This window comes from Drosophila willistoni (genome assembly GCF_018902025.1).
Source record: "Drosophila willistoni isolate 14030-0811.24 chromosome 2L unlocalized genomic scaffold, UCI_dwil_1.1 Seg196, whole genome shotgun sequence".
NCBI lineage: Eukaryota > Metazoa > Arthropoda > Insecta > Diptera > Drosophilidae > Drosophila > Drosophila willistoni.
This window is the reverse complement of record NW_025814048.1, coordinates 8933404-8951546: the sequence shown is the minus strand read 5'-3', so window position 1 is coordinate 8951546 and position 18143 is coordinate 8933404. Positions and strand designations below refer to the sequence as shown.

At 39.0% G+C, this 18143-nt stretch overlaps 3 protein-coding genes across 3 annotated transcripts; 2 read left to right on the top strand and 1 right to left on the bottom strand.

Annotated features, from left to right (window-relative positions):
* The first annotated feature begins 77 nt into the window (after positions 1-77).
* Positions 78-2219, top strand: LOC6640230 (peptidyl-prolyl cis-trans isomerase FKBP8). The gene is made up of 7 exons (XM_002062940.4): positions 78-172; positions 360-884; positions 944-1026; positions 1097-1238; positions 1295-1462; positions 1525-1755; positions 1817-2219. The coding sequence occupies exons 2-7, from the start codon at positions 369-371 to the stop codon at positions 1892-1894; spliced, it is 1218 nt and encodes a 405-aa protein (XP_002062976.1). The 5' UTR covers positions 78-172; positions 360-368; the 3' UTR covers positions 1895-2219.
* A 1010-nt stretch (positions 2220-3229) lies between these two features.
* On the top strand, positions 3230-4674 carry LOC6640271 (lysosomal aspartic protease). The gene is made up of 2 exons (XM_002062941.4): positions 3230-4246; positions 4316-4674. The coding sequence occupies exons 1-2, from the start codon at positions 3338-3340 to the stop codon at positions 4574-4576; spliced, it is 1170 nt and encodes a 389-aa protein (XP_002062977.1). The 5' UTR covers positions 3230-3337; the 3' UTR covers positions 4577-4674.
* Positions 4675-7072: 2398 nt separating this feature from the next.
* Positions 7073-17914, bottom strand: LOC6639905. Its single transcript, XM_002062942.4, has 7 exons — positions 17844-17914; positions 11202-12490; positions 10996-11135; positions 9517-10927; positions 8517-9452; positions 8132-8457; positions 7073-7538 (listed from the first exon to the last, which is right to left on the bottom strand). Exons 2-7 carry the CDS (start codon positions 12399-12401, stop codon positions 7334-7336), a joined length of 4218 nt encoding a protein of 1405 aa, XP_002062978.2. The 5' UTR covers positions 12402-12490; positions 17844-17914; the 3' UTR covers positions 7073-7333.
* Positions 17915-18143: the final 229 nt, after the last annotated feature.

Genomic DNA, 18143 nt, shown 5'->3' with positions numbered 1-18143 from the left:
TATTTTTAGAGTTGCCATATCTAGGGAGGCTGACAACTGGAATTTGGTGTGGCCAAGTAGGCATAATTTTTATTGTTGTTTCTGCAGTAGTTGTTGTCACTGTAAAGTTATTTTTTTCATAAATTGTCGTAGTTTTTTTTTTATTACCTGGATTTTGAACCTGCAAAAAGCTGTAAGTTGCATATAAATCATGTTGGTGTAAAAGAAATGGAACAAGTTTCACTTGATCTGGAGTCGCTCTTATTGCCTGCATATTGTTGTTGCTGGTGCTGCTACTACTTTCGCTTTGCCTTTGCCCTTTGTTCCATGTTTCAGCAATTTTTGACTGAAATTTATATGTATTTTCTTTCTCGATGCAGGTTTAAATCATGGACACGGAAAAATCCAGCAACAGCTCATTTGAGGATCTGACCAATGCTGAGGATACCCAGGATATCCGTCTCGCGGCAACAGCAAAAAGAGAAAGTACCGTATTTGGAGCAGAACCAAAGGCAAAGGAACAGCACGAGGAGGAGAAGAAGGCGGATGAAGAGCAAGAGGAGGAGGAGGAGGATGAATGTGATATCTTGGGCAACAAGCAGCTGATAAAGCGCACAATCAAAAAGGCTTCATCGACATCCAATCGACGTCCAACTCGTGGCGATTTGGTAACCATTAATTTCTCCGGCAAATTGGACAATGGTTCACTCGTTGAAGAGGAAAAGAATTTCCAATGTCATGTGGGTGACTATGAGATTGTTCAAGGTCTGGATATGGTATTGCCCATGATGCAAGTGGGCGAGGTAGCGCAAGTGTCTGTGGATCCACGTTTTGCTTACGGTTCAACGGGTCTAAAAATTAACAAAGACGATGACACGGAAGTCGTGGTGCCACCAGATTCGCATGTAAGTGAACTCAGTTGAACTTGATTGGGAATTTTCTTAAAACGTATATAATATTCCAGCTAACCTATGAGATTGAGCTACTGGATGCCAAATATGAAGACTTTAGCGACTTGAAGACCTTTGAAATCCTACGCAAATATGGGTATGACATCCCATACTCTATATTAAGGATCTTTTATGCTAATTCCATTATATTTTTCTATTCCTTTTAGAACCCGCAAGAAAGAGCGTGCTAATTACTTTTATAAGCGTTCCGAATATAATAATGCTATACATTTATATAGACGTGCTTTAGACTTTTTGGATACGCGAGATGGTGACCCAGATGCGGCATTTGGCAAGGAGGATCTTGATGTAAGTTCTATGCGAAATTTTAAATGAATCATTCTAATTTAAAATCCGATTTTTAGCTTTCAAATAGTGATTTGCAAACCCTTTTAGAGGATCGTCTTATTGTTTATAATAATTTGGCTATGGCTCAAATCAAAATTGCTGCCTATGATGCAGCTTTACAATCCGTAGAACATGTCTTACGCTGTCAGCCCAATAATGCAAAGGCCTTATATCGCAAGGGTCGGGTAAGAAGAACACTGTGTGATCCTCCAAAGAAATATGTCCCAATCATATAATTTTTATTCAGATACTGGAGGGCAAAGCCGATACCCAGGGTGCCATTAAATTACTACAAAAAGTGGCCACTCTCGAGCCAGAGAATCGTGTTGTACAAACCGATTTGGCCAGACTGCTGATCAAGGCACGACGTGAGGAGCACAACGAAAAGGAAATGTATCAGAAGATGCTGGGACAAGCCAAGAAAATGGAACAGAAGGCAACTACCAGACAGAAGCAGCCCCTGGTAGATAACTCCAAGGTAGCAAACAGTACAATTATAATGATGAAATTTCTTAAATTTAATGTGAAATCTTTTACAGCTCAAAATGTTGGGTTATCTAATGGGCTCCATATTAATTGGTGTCGCTGGCGTAGCTATTTATCGTTACAAATACTAAAGTGAAAACATCCGAAAAAAACTAAGAACAAACAGAATATGACATCAATTGGAATTGTAATTTAAGCCATTTATGAAAAACGCATTTTCTTCTATTTCTATTTTTATGGAAACTAAATTGTAGAAAACGTTGAAGCAAAAAAAAAAAACAAAATGTTAGGCGAAAAAAAACAGCTAAATTACTATGCACTCTTCAAAATAGTAATTATCTGTCAAATGGTTTTGGATAATATATACACACAAACACACTTATAATAATGTTGAATTCTAATCTTAATCAAAATGGAAAAAAAATTCTTGAAAAAATATAGAAAATAACAAAAACACAGGCTTTTGCAGCAATTATAACAACCTTTCAAAATGAAAATTAATTGATTTCCAGAAATTGCATCAGGAAAGCAAATTGGTTCATTTTATCCACAAATCAGTTCGATTCCTGGCTAACAATTTTGTAAATGAGAAGCAGATTTTTTACTATACTAAAACTAAAACTTATACATATTTAGATTATTTATCTATGGCTCACAGATGCATCCTTAAGTGCCTTAAATTAATTGCTTCAATTTTCATTTAATAAATAAAGTTCTACAGTACAGTTAGTAATACAATTTTTAACACTTAAAATAGTTTTCGTTACATTTATAGTAAATTTTATTTGCAGTTTTTGAATTGTCAAAAAAATAGAAAAACTTTTTGAAATTATTTATAAACTGTCATTAAGAAGCATTCTATTAAACTTTCGTCTAAAATACCACATTTTCCCTCCTAGATATTCCACAATTTTCCAAATTTTTGATTATTAATTAAATTTAAATCTCAATGTACATATATCCTTTGAACAGATCATCCAGGGAGAACACCTGAAAAAAAAAAGATGGATAAGCTGTTATTGATTTTTATTTACCTGTCATGATACTTCTAGTTAGTGTTTCACCTCCGTTTGATTGGAATTAGTCTAAACTCGTCTTTTTAGATCTTCTTTTCCGCATATTTCACAAAATTCAGACTAATTTTTAATATGTTCAGGTTGAACTTGATTTTCCTTACCTACGATTTAGCTTAAGACAAGTATTTAACTGCTTTTGCATTTACTGTTTCTTCTTATGATCAAAATCTTTAATAATTACTATACTCAGAGAAGTCATGGACTGATCTCCTTAAGTTTTCAGGCAGAGCAAAATGCTATGTACTTGGGTCCTGCCAACATTTCATCATTGGCAGAGTGAGCTTGAAATAGTTGGCGGGAAATTTAAACTGCCATCACTGTCCATGATAGTCGATAAGATTTTGGAGCAACCTGTTGTCGAACAATTGACCATCTCTAGAACGGCGCATGATTTTCATTTTTCATTTTATTTAATTAGTAACAAGTGCAGCGAATAGACGTCATATTTGCAACTGTAAATATTTAGAACGGTATAATTTGGTTAGAGCTGCATTGAAAATGCAGAAGCTACTAATTCTGTTGGCCATTGGCTTTGTTGTTGCCGCCGAAGCCGGTGACTCAGCGGGCTTGTTGCGTGTTCCGCTAAAGAAATTTCAATCTGCCCGACGTCATTTTGCCGATGTGGGAACGGAATTGCAGCAATTGCGCATTAAATATGGAGGAGGCGATGCCCCTGAACCTCTCTCCAATTACATGGATGCCCAATACTATGGCCCTATTAGCATTGGCACACCAGCTCAAAGTTTCAAAGTCGTCTTCGATACCGGCTCCTCAAATTTATGGGTTCCCTCGAAGAAATGTCACTTTACCAATATTGCTTGCCTAATGCACAACAAGTATGATGCCACCAAATCCAATACCTACGCCAAGAACGGCACTGAGTTCGCCATCCATTATGGTTCTGGCAGTTTGTCGGGTTATCTATCCACCGATACTGTGGGCATTGGTGGCCTCAATATCAAGGGACAAACCTTTGCCGAGGCTTTGAGTGAGCCAGGATTGGTTTTCGTTGCCGCTAAATTCGATGGTATTTTGGGTTTGGGTTACAGTTCCATTTCGGTGGATGGAGTGAAGCCGCCATTCTATGCCATGTACGAGCAGGGCCTAATCTCGTCGCCAGTATTCTCCTTCTACTTAAATCGCGATCCCAGTGCTCCCGAGGGTGGAGAAATTATCTTTGGTGGATCGGATCCCAATCATTACACTGGAGATTTCACCTATTTGCCGGTGACCCGTAAAGCCTACTGGCAAATCAAAATGGACTCTGCATCGGTAGGAGATCTTCAGGTCTGCCAGGGAGGCTGCCAGGTTATAGCCGATACTGGAACCTCATTGATAGCAGCTCCTCTATCTGAAGCCACATCGATTAATCAGAAAATCGGTGGCACACCCATCATTGGTGGACAGGTAGGACTCAAGTTTTCCTCAACTCATCCTCTCGAATGAAGAATAATCTCCTTGTAATCTATTTTTTAGTATGTTGTCTCGTGTGATCTCATTCCCAATTTGCCTGTGATTAAATTTGTTCTCGGTGGCCGAACCTTTGAATTGGAGGGTAAGGATTATATTCTACGAGTCTCTCAAATGGGCAAATCCATTTGTCTATCTGGCTTCATGGGCATGGACATTCCACCACCCAATGGTCCCCTTTGGATTTTGGGCGATGTTTTCATTGGCAAATACTATACTGAGTTCGATATGGGCAACGATCGTGTGGGCTTTGCTAATGCCAAGTGATGATCAAATCTAATTACAAAATTCTATTATACAATTGTATTCAATATTATTATATTTGCTATATTTTACATTTAGAAATATACTGATCTTCACCTATATATATAATTCTTTTGAATTGTTTATTCGAAGTTTTGTTCTTTGTTTAAATTCCGAGTCGGTACGGTGTCGGGTTTTTTTTCATTTCACTTTTTTGTTTATTTACTTTTTTATTTTGCTTAGTTATCAGTTTCAATGGCTTTTGCTGATATTGATAAGACCTTCTCTTTGTTTGCTAATTGGCATATTATATTATATATGTATGTCTGACTTTCATCGTTGTTGTTTACACTCAATTTAATATAGAAAAACATATATAAAGAATGTATTCGGACAAGGCGCTGCCACTGAACTTTGATGTTGATTAGCGTTACAGAAAGTGCGAAATTTGAGTATTATTGAGAGTGATTGAAGATGATCATGAGTTCTGCAACATCTGAAAGTTTTTTTTTATATTTATTTTTATTTACGGTCTACCCTAAATGAAGAATAAGCAAATAATCATGAAATGAGGGTGGAATCACTAGTCCATCTAAATGGCAGGTCAAGTGGGTGACTTCTTTTCTGAAGTCCAGTGAGATACCCTGATTCTGACTTATCATGGATTTCTTGCCTAGAGAGGTACCGAATGCCATACCTCCGGATCTCGCACTTAACTGACGGGATGTTAAGGTCTAGAGTCTAACAATTATTTGGTTCTCCGAATGAAATCCTTTTTTTCAATACGCCTGACAATTCTTTGCCCATATATAAATATAATACAAACCCGATATTCTGTGCTAAAATTGGAATCCTTATTTACTATTGTCGATTTACACTAACAGAGCCTGGAAAGATATCTAAGTAGCTAAGTAGCTGTTTTCTCAGCTTAATCTTATTCATTTTAACTGTAACTGACAAAATAAAATTTTTGTAGCATACTTATGGGGTGCTATGAAAATTGGATTAGAAACTCTTTGAAATTAATTTATTTCACTTAGCACAACAAAAATATAATAAAATACGTCAAATTGTCTCTGAAAAGTTTCAAAAATGTTTCAAATAGCTTAAAAAATTTGTAAAATAATTGAATTAAAACCACAAAACAAAATTCCTTTATTGAATCATTTGTGTATATTGGTGTTAATTGGTTTATACATACATTTACATATACATATAATTATATATATATACATATATCTATATATATATATATATAGAACTGCTATTGACAGCACACATTAAGCTCTCTACTTAAATAAGAAATGAGAACAAAATTAAAACAAAGAAAATGTTTGAAAAACTAGAACATCATTTGCTTTTTTTTTGTTTTTAAATCAAGTTTTTACACTTGTTTTTTTGTTTGTTTTATTGTTTTGTCTATTTACTTTTGTTTCATACCACCTAGATTGAAAATTTGTTAATAGCTGTAAGTTTAAAGTTTATACATTATAGTATTTATCTATGTATGTATGTATGTATATAGTCAGGTATCAATGGAAATCAGAATTTCTGTTTTTTTATTCTCGTTTTCTCTTTTCCTCGTTTCTTGTTTTGTTTAATGTTTTAGTTTTTTTTTAACACATTTAATATGCATTTAAGTTAGGCATTTATCATCAGTTAATTATTGAAGTACATTTGTGCTTAGAAACATTTTGAAAAACACTTTTTAAGCACTTTTTTATAATTGCAATTAAAATAAAAATTAGAAAACAAATAGAAAAAGAGGAAAACTACAAAAGATTGAATAATTGAAATGTGTTGTTATGTGTATGTATGTATGTGTGTGGGTTTTGTGTGTTGGTAAAAACAACAAGAAAAAAAAATATATATGTATATCATATTATTAATTTGTATTTAACTAAAATTCTATCATGCAGCTCATATCGTATCACAGGCACGCTTAATTCATCCACAAAAAAAAAAACACTCAAAACAAATGGAAATTCAATTCAAAACTTTCACTCAATAAAAAAAAATATGTTTGTTATATAGGTTTATGGAAATTTCAATTTTCAATCTACATACACATAAATATGGAGAAGAAAAAACTTTCTACAACAACAACAATCGATATGAGCGACAAGTTCTCACAATTCTCTCTTGCAATTGGATTGAAGGGCCTAATGAGATAATTTCCCGAACCCAAATCCTTTTGCTTTATAATTTTCAAACTCATTCACACACTTTTTATCTTTATATTGCGTTTGTTTTCTTATCCGGTTTTTCGTATTGCTAAAATTGGCTGAGCTCTGAGCCTTATGGACCTAATGGACCCCCGCGTTCAGATGATATTACAAGATTAATCAATCAATCAATTTAATTGTGTTTGGGTTTTCTTTTCTGTTTTTCTTTTCTTTCTTTCTTTTCTTTCTTTTTTTTTAACAAAATTTTCAACATTTAGCATAATGTTTTTTCACGTTTTTCTTCTTTTTTTTGTCTCCGTTGAACGTTAAACTTAATAAAGCAACAGAAATCGCATAATTTTTTTTACTTTCATTTCTCATTTCTTTACAGAAATTTCGTTCACTTTCCGTTTTCTCAAATTTGTATAAAATTATACAAATAAAAAATAAAAAAAAAATAGATATATATATATAGAGTTAAAAATAAAATAAATTCCTTTCTCTAAAGCTGATATTTGGGATATTGCTGCCAAAATTGCCAACGTGCCCGCAGCATTTGCTTGCACAGGCGTCTAAACAATTGATAAGTGAGGCCGCCCAGGGCGTTTATTAACTACTAAATTTTACTGCTGGCACTCGAACTCTCCTGCCTGGAACTATAGCGGGGCTCCTGGGGCATCAGAGTATCCGTGATCAGCTCATTGGGGGCCTCCAATACACCCTTGGCATGGGCAGCAGCTGTATCGCAATCTGTGCGTCTTGAGATCAATAGCCGTATATCGGTATGCAGCGAAAGACGGCCCGAACGTGAGGTCTGGAACCTAAAAAACAAAACAAGAAAAAGACAATTTGTTAATACAAGAAAATTTGAGAGAAAATTTGAAATTTTAGACTAAAACAACCTAGTGTTAAATAATCCCTCAGTTTTACTTATAAATAGCCTCTCTCTCTCTTTCAAATGACTTGTATGTCATTTGTCTTCATTTTATAGGTTTATTTTAAAAACAAACTGACTACACATTAGTTAATAATTGACTAGGAAATTTGTCCTTAAAGGATAACTATTTCATGTATCTCACAGTAATACTTTATAATTTCCATTAAATTAAGTTGGTTATGGCTCAAAGCTTTTGGCTCTTTATATAAAGGTAGCCGTATATCTCTTTTTGTTAAATATTAACAACCATTTCGAAACATTTCCTTAATAAACTAAGCTAAGAAATCTTTAAATGTCTCGCCGATTTCTTTTTCAAAAACCTATTTCAAATATATGAAGCCAAGTTAAACAATTTTTATTAATTTCCTACAGAAAACACGTCTCTTTATCTCCTCACTTATCCAAAGTCAAGATATATGGATGATATATGGGTAAATTGGATATTATTTTTGTATCCAATATCTAAGCACTTCGCACCTTAAGTGTATGGAATAACGCAAACGTTTCATCTGCTCGGCGGTGATGAAGTGTCCTAATTTGCTGGTGGTGCTAGTTGTTGTGGGGCTTCGTGGTTGCACTTGCTCCTTTGTCTGCTGTGGTTGTTGTTGTTGCTGCAGACAAGGATTTGCCTCCTCGGCTAATATACGTTGACGTATAAAAGTTCGATGCAATGGTGGCATATCCCTCATGTCGTAGGGTATAACAAACATTCGCACCACTGTGCCCATTGGATTCAATAGAGTGGCCTGCAATGTGCCTGTCCTGGGCACAGAATAACCCTTACGAGGCATCCGGATTTCGCACTGTTAAAAAGATATATTATATATCAGTTGACAGATAAAATGGATTGTATTTTACTCACCATATAGGGTGTGCTTAGGGTTTCGCCATGCAACTCATAGAAATAAGAAGCAGCTGGAATAGTTAACTGTGTGGGACAGAAACCACCCGAGGCACCCAATAACAATTTAAATCCTTGCACCTCAATTTTGGGCATCAGACGCCTCTGCAGCAGAGATTCCTCCAGATTACCCAACAATGGACGATGGGCAAATTGTGAGGCCAAACGGGAGCGACATTTCATTGGTGAACCAGCCGGACTGAACATACCCGCCGACTCCAAATCCTCATCCGATAGCTGCTCATCCGAGCCCAAAGAACTGCGATCGCTGCGATCACTGAGATGACGCGATCTGCGTTTATAGAAAGAAGCAGCCGCTGCTTGCTTGGCGAAACGCGGTGATATCGATAGCGTTGACGAGGAGGAGGAGGAATTGGAAACATTGGGTAAGGTGGGAGCTGAGAAGGATTTCTGTACGGTGAGATTATTGCCCAAATCGGAGGGTATCAATTGCGATTGGGCATGACTCAGTGTGGATGGATCGAAACAGAAGGCCAGGCTACTGCTACTGGCCTGGCTGGTGCCGGAGCTACTGCCAATGGTAATGGGAGCTGAGCTACAGAAGATGGTTGTCAAATTGACTTTGGGCAGAGCCTTGCGGAGCAGTGGCGATGTTGTCGGTGGCGGCGTTTCATTGTCATACATCTGGGGCAAGCCGCTGCCACTGCAATTGAGACGCAACTGACTGGGCTTCGCGGGCATGGGCCTGGCCAGCGTTAGAAGCGTTGGCATTGGCAGTGGTGAATGGTGGGTATCCAGCTTCAACTGAGGTGTCTTAAATTGTCCCACCAAGTTGTTGGTGCTCTCCAATGGCAGCGGCGGCGTTTGGCAGCGTTCGGTGATGGCATTCAACGAGCATCGTTCTATATTTGGAGTCAATTTGGTGGAGGCAATCGACTGCAAAGGCCAATTAACATTAGTTAAATCAATCAGTGTGAGTTAAGTTTAAATTAATTCTTACCTGTTGTTCCACCTCTTCTTCTTCCATTTGATGACCACCATTGGTAGGAATGGTGGAGGTCTCTTGTTTAATCTGCTCTTGTTTGGCCTGGGCAAAATGATGTTGGGTCTTCTGACGCTTGCACAATTGGCAACCGCCACTGCTGGCTGCTGCTTTAGGCTGATTGTTGTTTCTGGCTCCTCCTCCTCCTGCCGCCGCACGGCTGCCTCTATTGAGATCTCTTGACTGACGATTCTTTGGCGTCCTTTGTATTGCCTGAAGCAGCAATTCGGCATTGTTACGCGGTGTGCCCACTATGAGATCACCACTGCTCAAGCTACAGCTGGAAATGTCTTCCATTTCGGAGCCAGAACCACCTGTATCCTCGTTATCGTTCTCTGTCTGCCCATTCTCGGCATGAGCATGTGCATCATCAGAATGCTCATCTTCGCCATTGCTGCAATTGAGACATAGCAATGTCTTTTCTCTTCCACATTGCTGACAACTGCTCAGAGACGTTTGAGTTCCCGTGGATATCATGGCAATGCGCCGCGGCTGGGCCAAAGTCATCACCATGGCCTGTGCCTCCTCCTCCATGGGCTCCTGTTCCGGTTCTAGATCCTCTGTCTCTTGTTCCATGGGTTGTCGCTCCAGCGAAGATTTGCGCTCACGTTTTTTATCACGTCGCTGCATTCTTTTGCGATATTTCTGCAGCTGCCTCTCGCGATGACTCAATGAGCCACCGTCTAGATCATCACGTCCCAACTGGTCATCATCTTCTTCTGCCAGTAGCTCCACCATTTGCTTTGGTGGGCTATTCGCCTTATTTTTATCACAGTTGGCCCTGGCATGACCATTTCCAGGACTCGCTCCCACAATGGCTATGCGTGCCCCTAGGCCAGTGGGCGTGGCCGCTTGAAATCCACCACCATTGGTGGGTGTACATGCCGCACGTAGCATACGCTGTGGTGGAACCGGAGCCGGCCCCACCTGGGGCAAACCGCCATTGATTCTTGGAAGACTTTTAACACACACAGAAATGCTAATATTCTCGGCAATATTCACATATGGGAAATTGTGTACATTTGCCTTGGCATTGAAGCCACCATCCATGCCAGCAGCTCCTCCTCCTGCTCCTCCTCCACCCCCATTGGGATCATGTTGTTTGATTCTATAGAATATATTCAATCTTGGTCGACGAGACGACGACGACTGGGAGGGGGATGAGGTGGTGCCACTGCTGGTAGTTGTTGTTGTGGCCAAATCTCCAGCATTATTTCCATTACCATTGGCAAATATAACACGCCCGCTATCATAGACCGAGGGATCACATTTCCTTAGTAGATCGCACCAGGCCACAATTTGTGAGAAATACAATTGACTTCTTATGGCACTGCATAGCGAGGGCAAGGTCATGGTGGGCGGTGGGACTCTAATGACAAGAAGAAGAAGAAAAGATTATTGAAATGTTCACAACGTTTCAAGGGGTTCATCACTCACTTTTCCTTGCTAGTTATGATCCATTGTTCAAGTAGAATCTTATGACTGACTGGACCCAAATATACCTCTATGCATACTCCGGGCTCCCGACGAGCCAGAATGGCATCCATTTTCAGGCAATAGGCGCGCCAGCGAGAACACTTTAATAAAAAAACATAAAATTAACAACTGCTAATAAGGCTAAAGAGGTTTTGAGATTAACTTACGGTTATATTAACATAAGACATATCACAGAAATGTTCCTCATTGTCATTGGCTGAATCTTGGCTCTTGGCCAAACCCATTTTTCTGAGGAACTGATCACAGTGTGGCCCATGTTTGGGCCTGCTATTAGTTGCAGTTGCAGTTGTTGTTGCTGTTGCAGTTGTTGTTGTGGTTGCTGTTGCAATAGAAGGGGAATTGGAGGAGCTGGCGGCAGCGGCAGTGATTGTGGATCGTGTTGGCGGAATATAACCAAAATCCAGGCTAAACGGACGTGTCTCGCCGGACTGAGGCAACGGCATGGCCATGGACATGGGCATGGGCAAGGGCAGATTCAAATTGTTGCTGGCTGTCGGTCCAGAGCCGCCTCTTAGGCAAGTGGTGGCCAATGATTGCAGTGAATGCAATATATTATCCGAGGAATTGGAGCCTGGCGATGAGGCAGCACTTGAATTATTAGTGCCGCCGCCACCTGAACCTACTGCTCCTAATCCTCCTCCACCTCCAAGACCAGCTCGATTTAGCAAAACTCGTCGAACAATTTCAAACTCTCCACTTGAACTACCAGTTCCTCCTCCACCTCCTCCGACTCCACCATGTTCTGTGGCGACATCATTAATGGCCAAGGCCACTAATTCCGGTTCCATACTCATGCTCTGTGCTGCTGGTGACACTTGACGCAGTTGGCATAGTTTTTGGGTCCATCTTTGATGAGTGGTCGTATTGTTGCTGCTGCTGTTGTTGCTACTGGAGAAGGTTCCTCCTCCACCTACTCCGATTCCCAATCCATTATAGGATGAACGTGGTGTACTGGCCAGATTATAGGGATTCGTTGTTATGTTAATGGCAGCTCGGGATGTTGAAGGACGCGGTGATAGACGACCACTGCCAGTTGATCCACTGGATGTGGCTGTTGCCCCATTGCTTCCTACAGCTCCCTTTCCAACCTGATGTTGATATTCATCATCGGATATGGGTCTGCCTTCTAAAATAAGTGAGGCAAGACCCAAAACTATGGAGTTGTAGTTATTCTGTGCCGTTGCAGCAGCAGCTCCTCCCCCTGCTCCATTGCCTGCCGTTACAGTTCCAGGTCCAGTTATAGTTATTCCCAATCCTCCTGCCGCAGCACCCAAAACCGAGACAGATGCTCCGTTTTGGGCCAAGCCAGCTGGAGGTGGTGAATTAGTCACACTAGTCGGTATCATATTTAGTTGTCCTAATCCAGATCCAGATCCTTGATGTTCTTGGTTGCTGCTGCTGCTGCTGCTTTTTTTAATCCTGCACCAGAAGTACACTGAAGGACAAAGAAGAAGAGGAGAAAACATATTTATAAAATGACATTGATAGGCACGTCCCTCGACACCACCCACCCTTCCTCTCTCCCCATCTCTATCGGTAGTCTGAATGTCAGAAATGCTTATGGCACAACGAGGTCAGACTTTTGCCTCAAATTGAATTATGTTGCCAAGGTCTTTTTCCCTCCTCTTCTTCTCCTCCTCCTCCTCCTCTCACATAGCTTGGTCTCAGTCTTCCTGTATCTATTATATAACCTGACACGGTTTACATTTCCGTTCCGTTGACGGGAAGAATTCTTTTAACTGCGACACACTGACACGGCCTCAAAACAATCCAAAAAAACCAAACCAAAACCAAAAACCAGGTCGTTACTTAACCAAAGAGCGACCTAGTTTTATTTCGTTGTTGCCAACTGCATCTACACATGACTATCTACGGGTGTGTGTGTGTGTGTGTGTGTGTGTGTATGCATTCAATTCCATTATGGTTCTCATGTCATCATGTTGCTTGATGCTGACGACAATGTTGCTGTGACGTCATGACGTCAAAACAAAGCCGAGCTTTGAAGGTCGCATTCTATGTATTAGATATTACACACCAAAAATGTGAGTCCAACAATTCTCGATAATTATTTTACAATTAAATTCATTTTCTCAGCCTTCAAATAATTATAATTTAGATAATTTGATAAGAAAAATTCTCAAACTCTTTGATATCTTTTAAATTTTTATACTACACAAAATGTGAACTTTAATAATTATTGTCAATTCGAATTAAATGGAGTAAAATCATAATTTTTAATTAATTTTCCATTATTTGTTTGCCAACAATATTACAAACATACATAATATAGAATTACATATGCGCACAGCTGTCCAACGTGGGCTTGTATACAAAAAACAGCTGTTGCAGGCCATGATTTAGCAACATGTTGCTAGCTTTTATCTCTCTCATTGTGTCAGTTCTTGCTCGTGAGCGTGCTCTCTCTCTCTCCCTCTCTTTGGTAAACATGTTTGTCTTTACTTTTGCTTTTGTACATATCAGTGTGTGTATGTGTGTGTGTGTGTGTTTTTGTGTTTTGCGTTTCTTCTTGACCTGCATACACAATATATAACTAGTTGCCAGCTAGCGCGCGCGACAGACGCAAATAAAATATATACAGCCAGGGGGTGGAAGTGAGACAGAGTGTGTGAGAGAGAGGGCTCAGTATCTGTGTGAGTGTTCGTGTGAGAGTGTGTTAGAAAACATATGATTTTTGTGTATTTGCTGCTTTAGCAATCAGTTGGCAATGTTTGTAGTTTTGTTTATGACTGACTCGCTCACACCTACACACACACACACACATACACATACAGAGACATACAGATACACTTGGCCCACAATAGATACGACAACAGAGAGGCAGGCACAAGCAACTCTCATATGAAAATGGGGGCAAGCGAACGGTACGGAACGGAACGTAACCAACAACAACAATGCGGACAAAGTTTAATAATATTTGATTACATTATATGTACAGACGTATATAGATATGTACATAGGTATACACGATTTATACATACATACATATGTATTTATTTTCAACTTTGTTTCTATACATTTTTGGCTTCAAAGGCAAAAATCATTTTCAAATTAGATTTTGATACCCTGTAAGGCACATAAAATGTTTTTATAAAGATTGTGTGTTTTGACAGTCACGACCTAGATATTCTAAAACTTTTAAAGATAGCTGCAAACCACATTTGATTTCCTTTTCAAGTACATGAAGCCTTATCACTCAACTCAGAAACGACCTCCTAAACCTTTTTTTTATGGTAAAGGGTATCTTGAAATCGTTTATATCTCTTATGTGAATGAATTTCGTTAGCAGCGCGCGTGGCCTATGACGACGTTCATGAAACGAATCGGAACGTCGTGTGGGTTGACTGAGAATATATATGTACATAGATCCATATGTACATACATAGGTGGAGAACAGGGAGTGGAGTGGAGAAGCTGCTACATGATTTGTGTGTAATATCATTTAGTATTTTTAATGCATTACTGGGTTATCTTTCCATATTGGGTTATGGTAATGTACCCCATCATCATGATGATCTAATGGCATGTCTCACATACATCTACATAAATGTCATCTCATATGATAGATTGGGAAATATTTCTTTTGAAAAGAATCCCACAATTTCAAAAATTGTAACCATTAAATTCGCATTTCCTTCATGTGAGTCCCAATTCTGATAGTTAAAAGTCACGAGAAATTTATAAATTCAGCTTCTGGTAAAATATTCTAAAATACAAAAATAATAGCTCGAAAATGCTTTTAAAATTACGTATTTCCGCCTTCCATTTCTGATCGTTTTTTTCTTAAACTTGAATGTCAGATGAAATTAATCAATTAAGTTTCTGGTTTCGAATAATAAAATACTTTTAAAACTCTTAAATAATCCCTCGAAAATGCAAAGATTTAGTTCGAATAATAAAACACTTTTAAAATTCTTAAATAATCCCTCGAAAATGCAAAGATTCAGTTATAATATTAGTGACTTCTTCAATTCCAAGTTTCTACTGCAATTCGGAATCAAAATTTTAATAATTTCAAACAAAAACGATATTTTCTTTAAATTTTAGAAAGTTAAGGAGATTCAAGGATCATTTCAAAAAGTACTTGCATCTAATCAATTAATTATTATACCCTTGCAAAAAGGGTATATTAATTTTGGTCAAAAGTGTGCAACGCATAGAAGGCAGCATTTCCGACCATATAAAGCAAGGGTGGGCACGAAAATTTAACTTGGGAGCCAGAGCATCAGCAGCAGAGGCTGGGCTGAGAAAAAGGTCATTTTTTGGTCTCGACGCACACAAAAATTTGTGTGTCTCGAGTTTTATGACGGGTCATAAACGACCTTTTTTGGGTCGAGCGAGCGATCGTCGTCGAACTTGTGGGCAGAGAGACGGACAAGTCCCGAATTTTACGGGGAGGGGGAAAAAGGTCGCGATCTCGAGCTCGCAACTTGTGGGCAGAGAGACGGACAAGTCCCGAATTTTACGGGGAGGGGGAAAAAGGAACGCGATCTCGAGCTCGCAACTTGTGGGCAGAGAGACGGACAAGTCCCGAAATTTACGGGGAGGGGGAAAAAGGAACGCGATCTCGAGCTCGCAACTTGTGGGCAGAGGGAGTGAGGGACAAGTAAAAATAAGGGTTGTTTTTGATGAGTGCTCGAGATCGCGTTCCTTTTTCCCCCTCCTCGTAAAATTCGGGACTTGTCCGTCTCTCTGCCCACAAGTTGCGAGCTCGAGATCGCGACCTTTTTCCCCCTCCCCGTAAAATTCGGGACTTGTCCGTCCCTCTGCCCATAAGTTCGACGACGATCGCTCGCTCGACCCAAAAAAGGTCGTTTTATGACCCGTCATAAAACTCGAGGCACACAAATTTTTGTGTGCGTCGAGACCAAAAAATGACCTTTTTCTCTGCCCAGCCTCTGCCGGTAAAGAGCCACGGGAGCCAAAAGAGCCACTACGTGCCCATCCTTGATATAAAGTATATATATTCTTGATCAGCACGACGAGACGAGTTCAAATCGCCATGTCCGTCCGTCCGTCCGTCTGTCCGTCCGTCTGGATCAACGCAAACTCCTCCTAGACCGTAAGAGCTACAGAGCTGAAATTTTGCATGTAGGCTTGTATATACTGCAGGCGTTGTATATCTCGGATTCAGCCGGATCGGACCACTATATCATATAGCTCCCATACAAACAGCAAAGTCACGAACAGTGACTTTTCTTAATAACTTCGTTATTTTCTGAGCTATTATCATGAAATTTAATATTGTTAAGTTAATTACACATATAAACGACTATGCCAAATTTGATCAAGATCGGGTGACTATATCATATAGCTCCCATAGGAACGATCTTTCGAAAACAGTGACTTTTGTCAATAACTTCGTTACTTTTGACGCGATTGCTTTCAAATTAAACATTTGTTAGTTTAATATATCTGTTAATGACTGTGCCAAATTTGATAAAGATCGGGTGACTATATCATATAGCTCCCATAGGAACAATCGGTGGAAAACAGTGACTTTGATCAATATCTTCGTTATTTCCTGTGCTAAGATTGTAGGCCGTTCTTTCGGACACATTAGCCCTTTTAGCTTAAACGTTTTTCCACTTTGATATAGGTAAGGAAAGAGTTACCATAAAAGTTGCAAGGGTATACAAACTTTGACGCGGTCGAAGTTAGCCCCGGCCCTCTGGTTTTAGATTAAATTGGATTTGCTTTTTGTAAAGGTCTTTTCAAGTTTTTTTTTTGGTGTCAAAATCGTTTTAGTTGCACTTTTATAATTTTTTTTTGGTTTTTTGCTTTGCGCCAAATTCTCAATCAACTGCTGATCGAAAGAGGGCGTGGGGTGGAGAGGCGAGATGTCAGGTGTCGACGACGGAAAGGGGAGTGGCAGTAGCTAAATACATATGTATGTACATATATATATATATACATATATATTTGTGTTGTTGTTGTTGATGCATTGTTGAACTAATTTCATTTAGCTTTTGCTTGACGCTGCCGTCCTTGGCATGGTTTTTTTTTTGTGAGTTTGTGATTTTGCAACACAGTTTTTGGCTTTTACATTTTGCATTTGCGTTTGTGTCTTTGTTTTGTGTTGTATTGCACATTTTCTTGACGCAATTTGCATTACGGAAAACTATGAGGGGGGAATTGGAATTGTGTGAGTGAAAGGCAACAGCAGCAAGCTTTCGAACGCCAGAGGGTGCTGTTGTTGTTGTTGTAAATGAAACCCGTTTCCTTTTCCTTTCTTGCAACATTTGAAGTTATTTTAGTTATGAATTTGTGGTTTTTTTCTGCCAATTAAAGTGCCTTTAGTCATTCCCAACAATGCGTCATATAAAAGTATTTACGGTTTTTGTATGATAAATGCAAGGGGGATTCATTTTCTCCCCTTTGGATGGATAAGTAAATGTGTCACGCACATGCATGCATGGAAGGCGGAAGTGGCTGTTATTTGACAACTTACATATGTATCTCACAAGCCCATATCATCATCATCATCATCAGCTGATGACTTTGATTAGTTCAAATATAACTGGTATGACCTCGTTAACAACCTTTATTATATGGGCGAATGGGGCCGCACCTCCCCCTCATGGCTGAACATGGTTACAATAAGCCCCCATAAAGGAAAAAAAAAATAAAATGAAAATCAAAAGAATTACACAGACACACATACAATTGAAGAGGAATCCATTGAAAGTGAGCGGTGGTCGGGTCGGGTAAGGCCGGGGGGAAGTGGGTGGTGATGGTTGATCGTTTATTTCAAGGTTTTTCCAGCTTACCTTTTAAAACTTTATTAAAATTCCATTATTTTTGTTGTTGTTGTTGTTGTTACTGATGTTGTATTGTATTTTGCTGTAATTAGAAAAAGAGAGGAAAAAACAATTTAATAATTATCAATAAATTGCTCGAATTTAATTGTTGAAATATTTGTAATAAATTTATACATACATATGTACAAGGCGAAAGCTTTTAAATACCCTTTAAAAATGTAACGTTACACGTCTCGAGATGTTAACTGACAAAATTCATCCTCTTCATACCTTTTTACTCATTTTATATTTACAGGGTATTGCGCATAA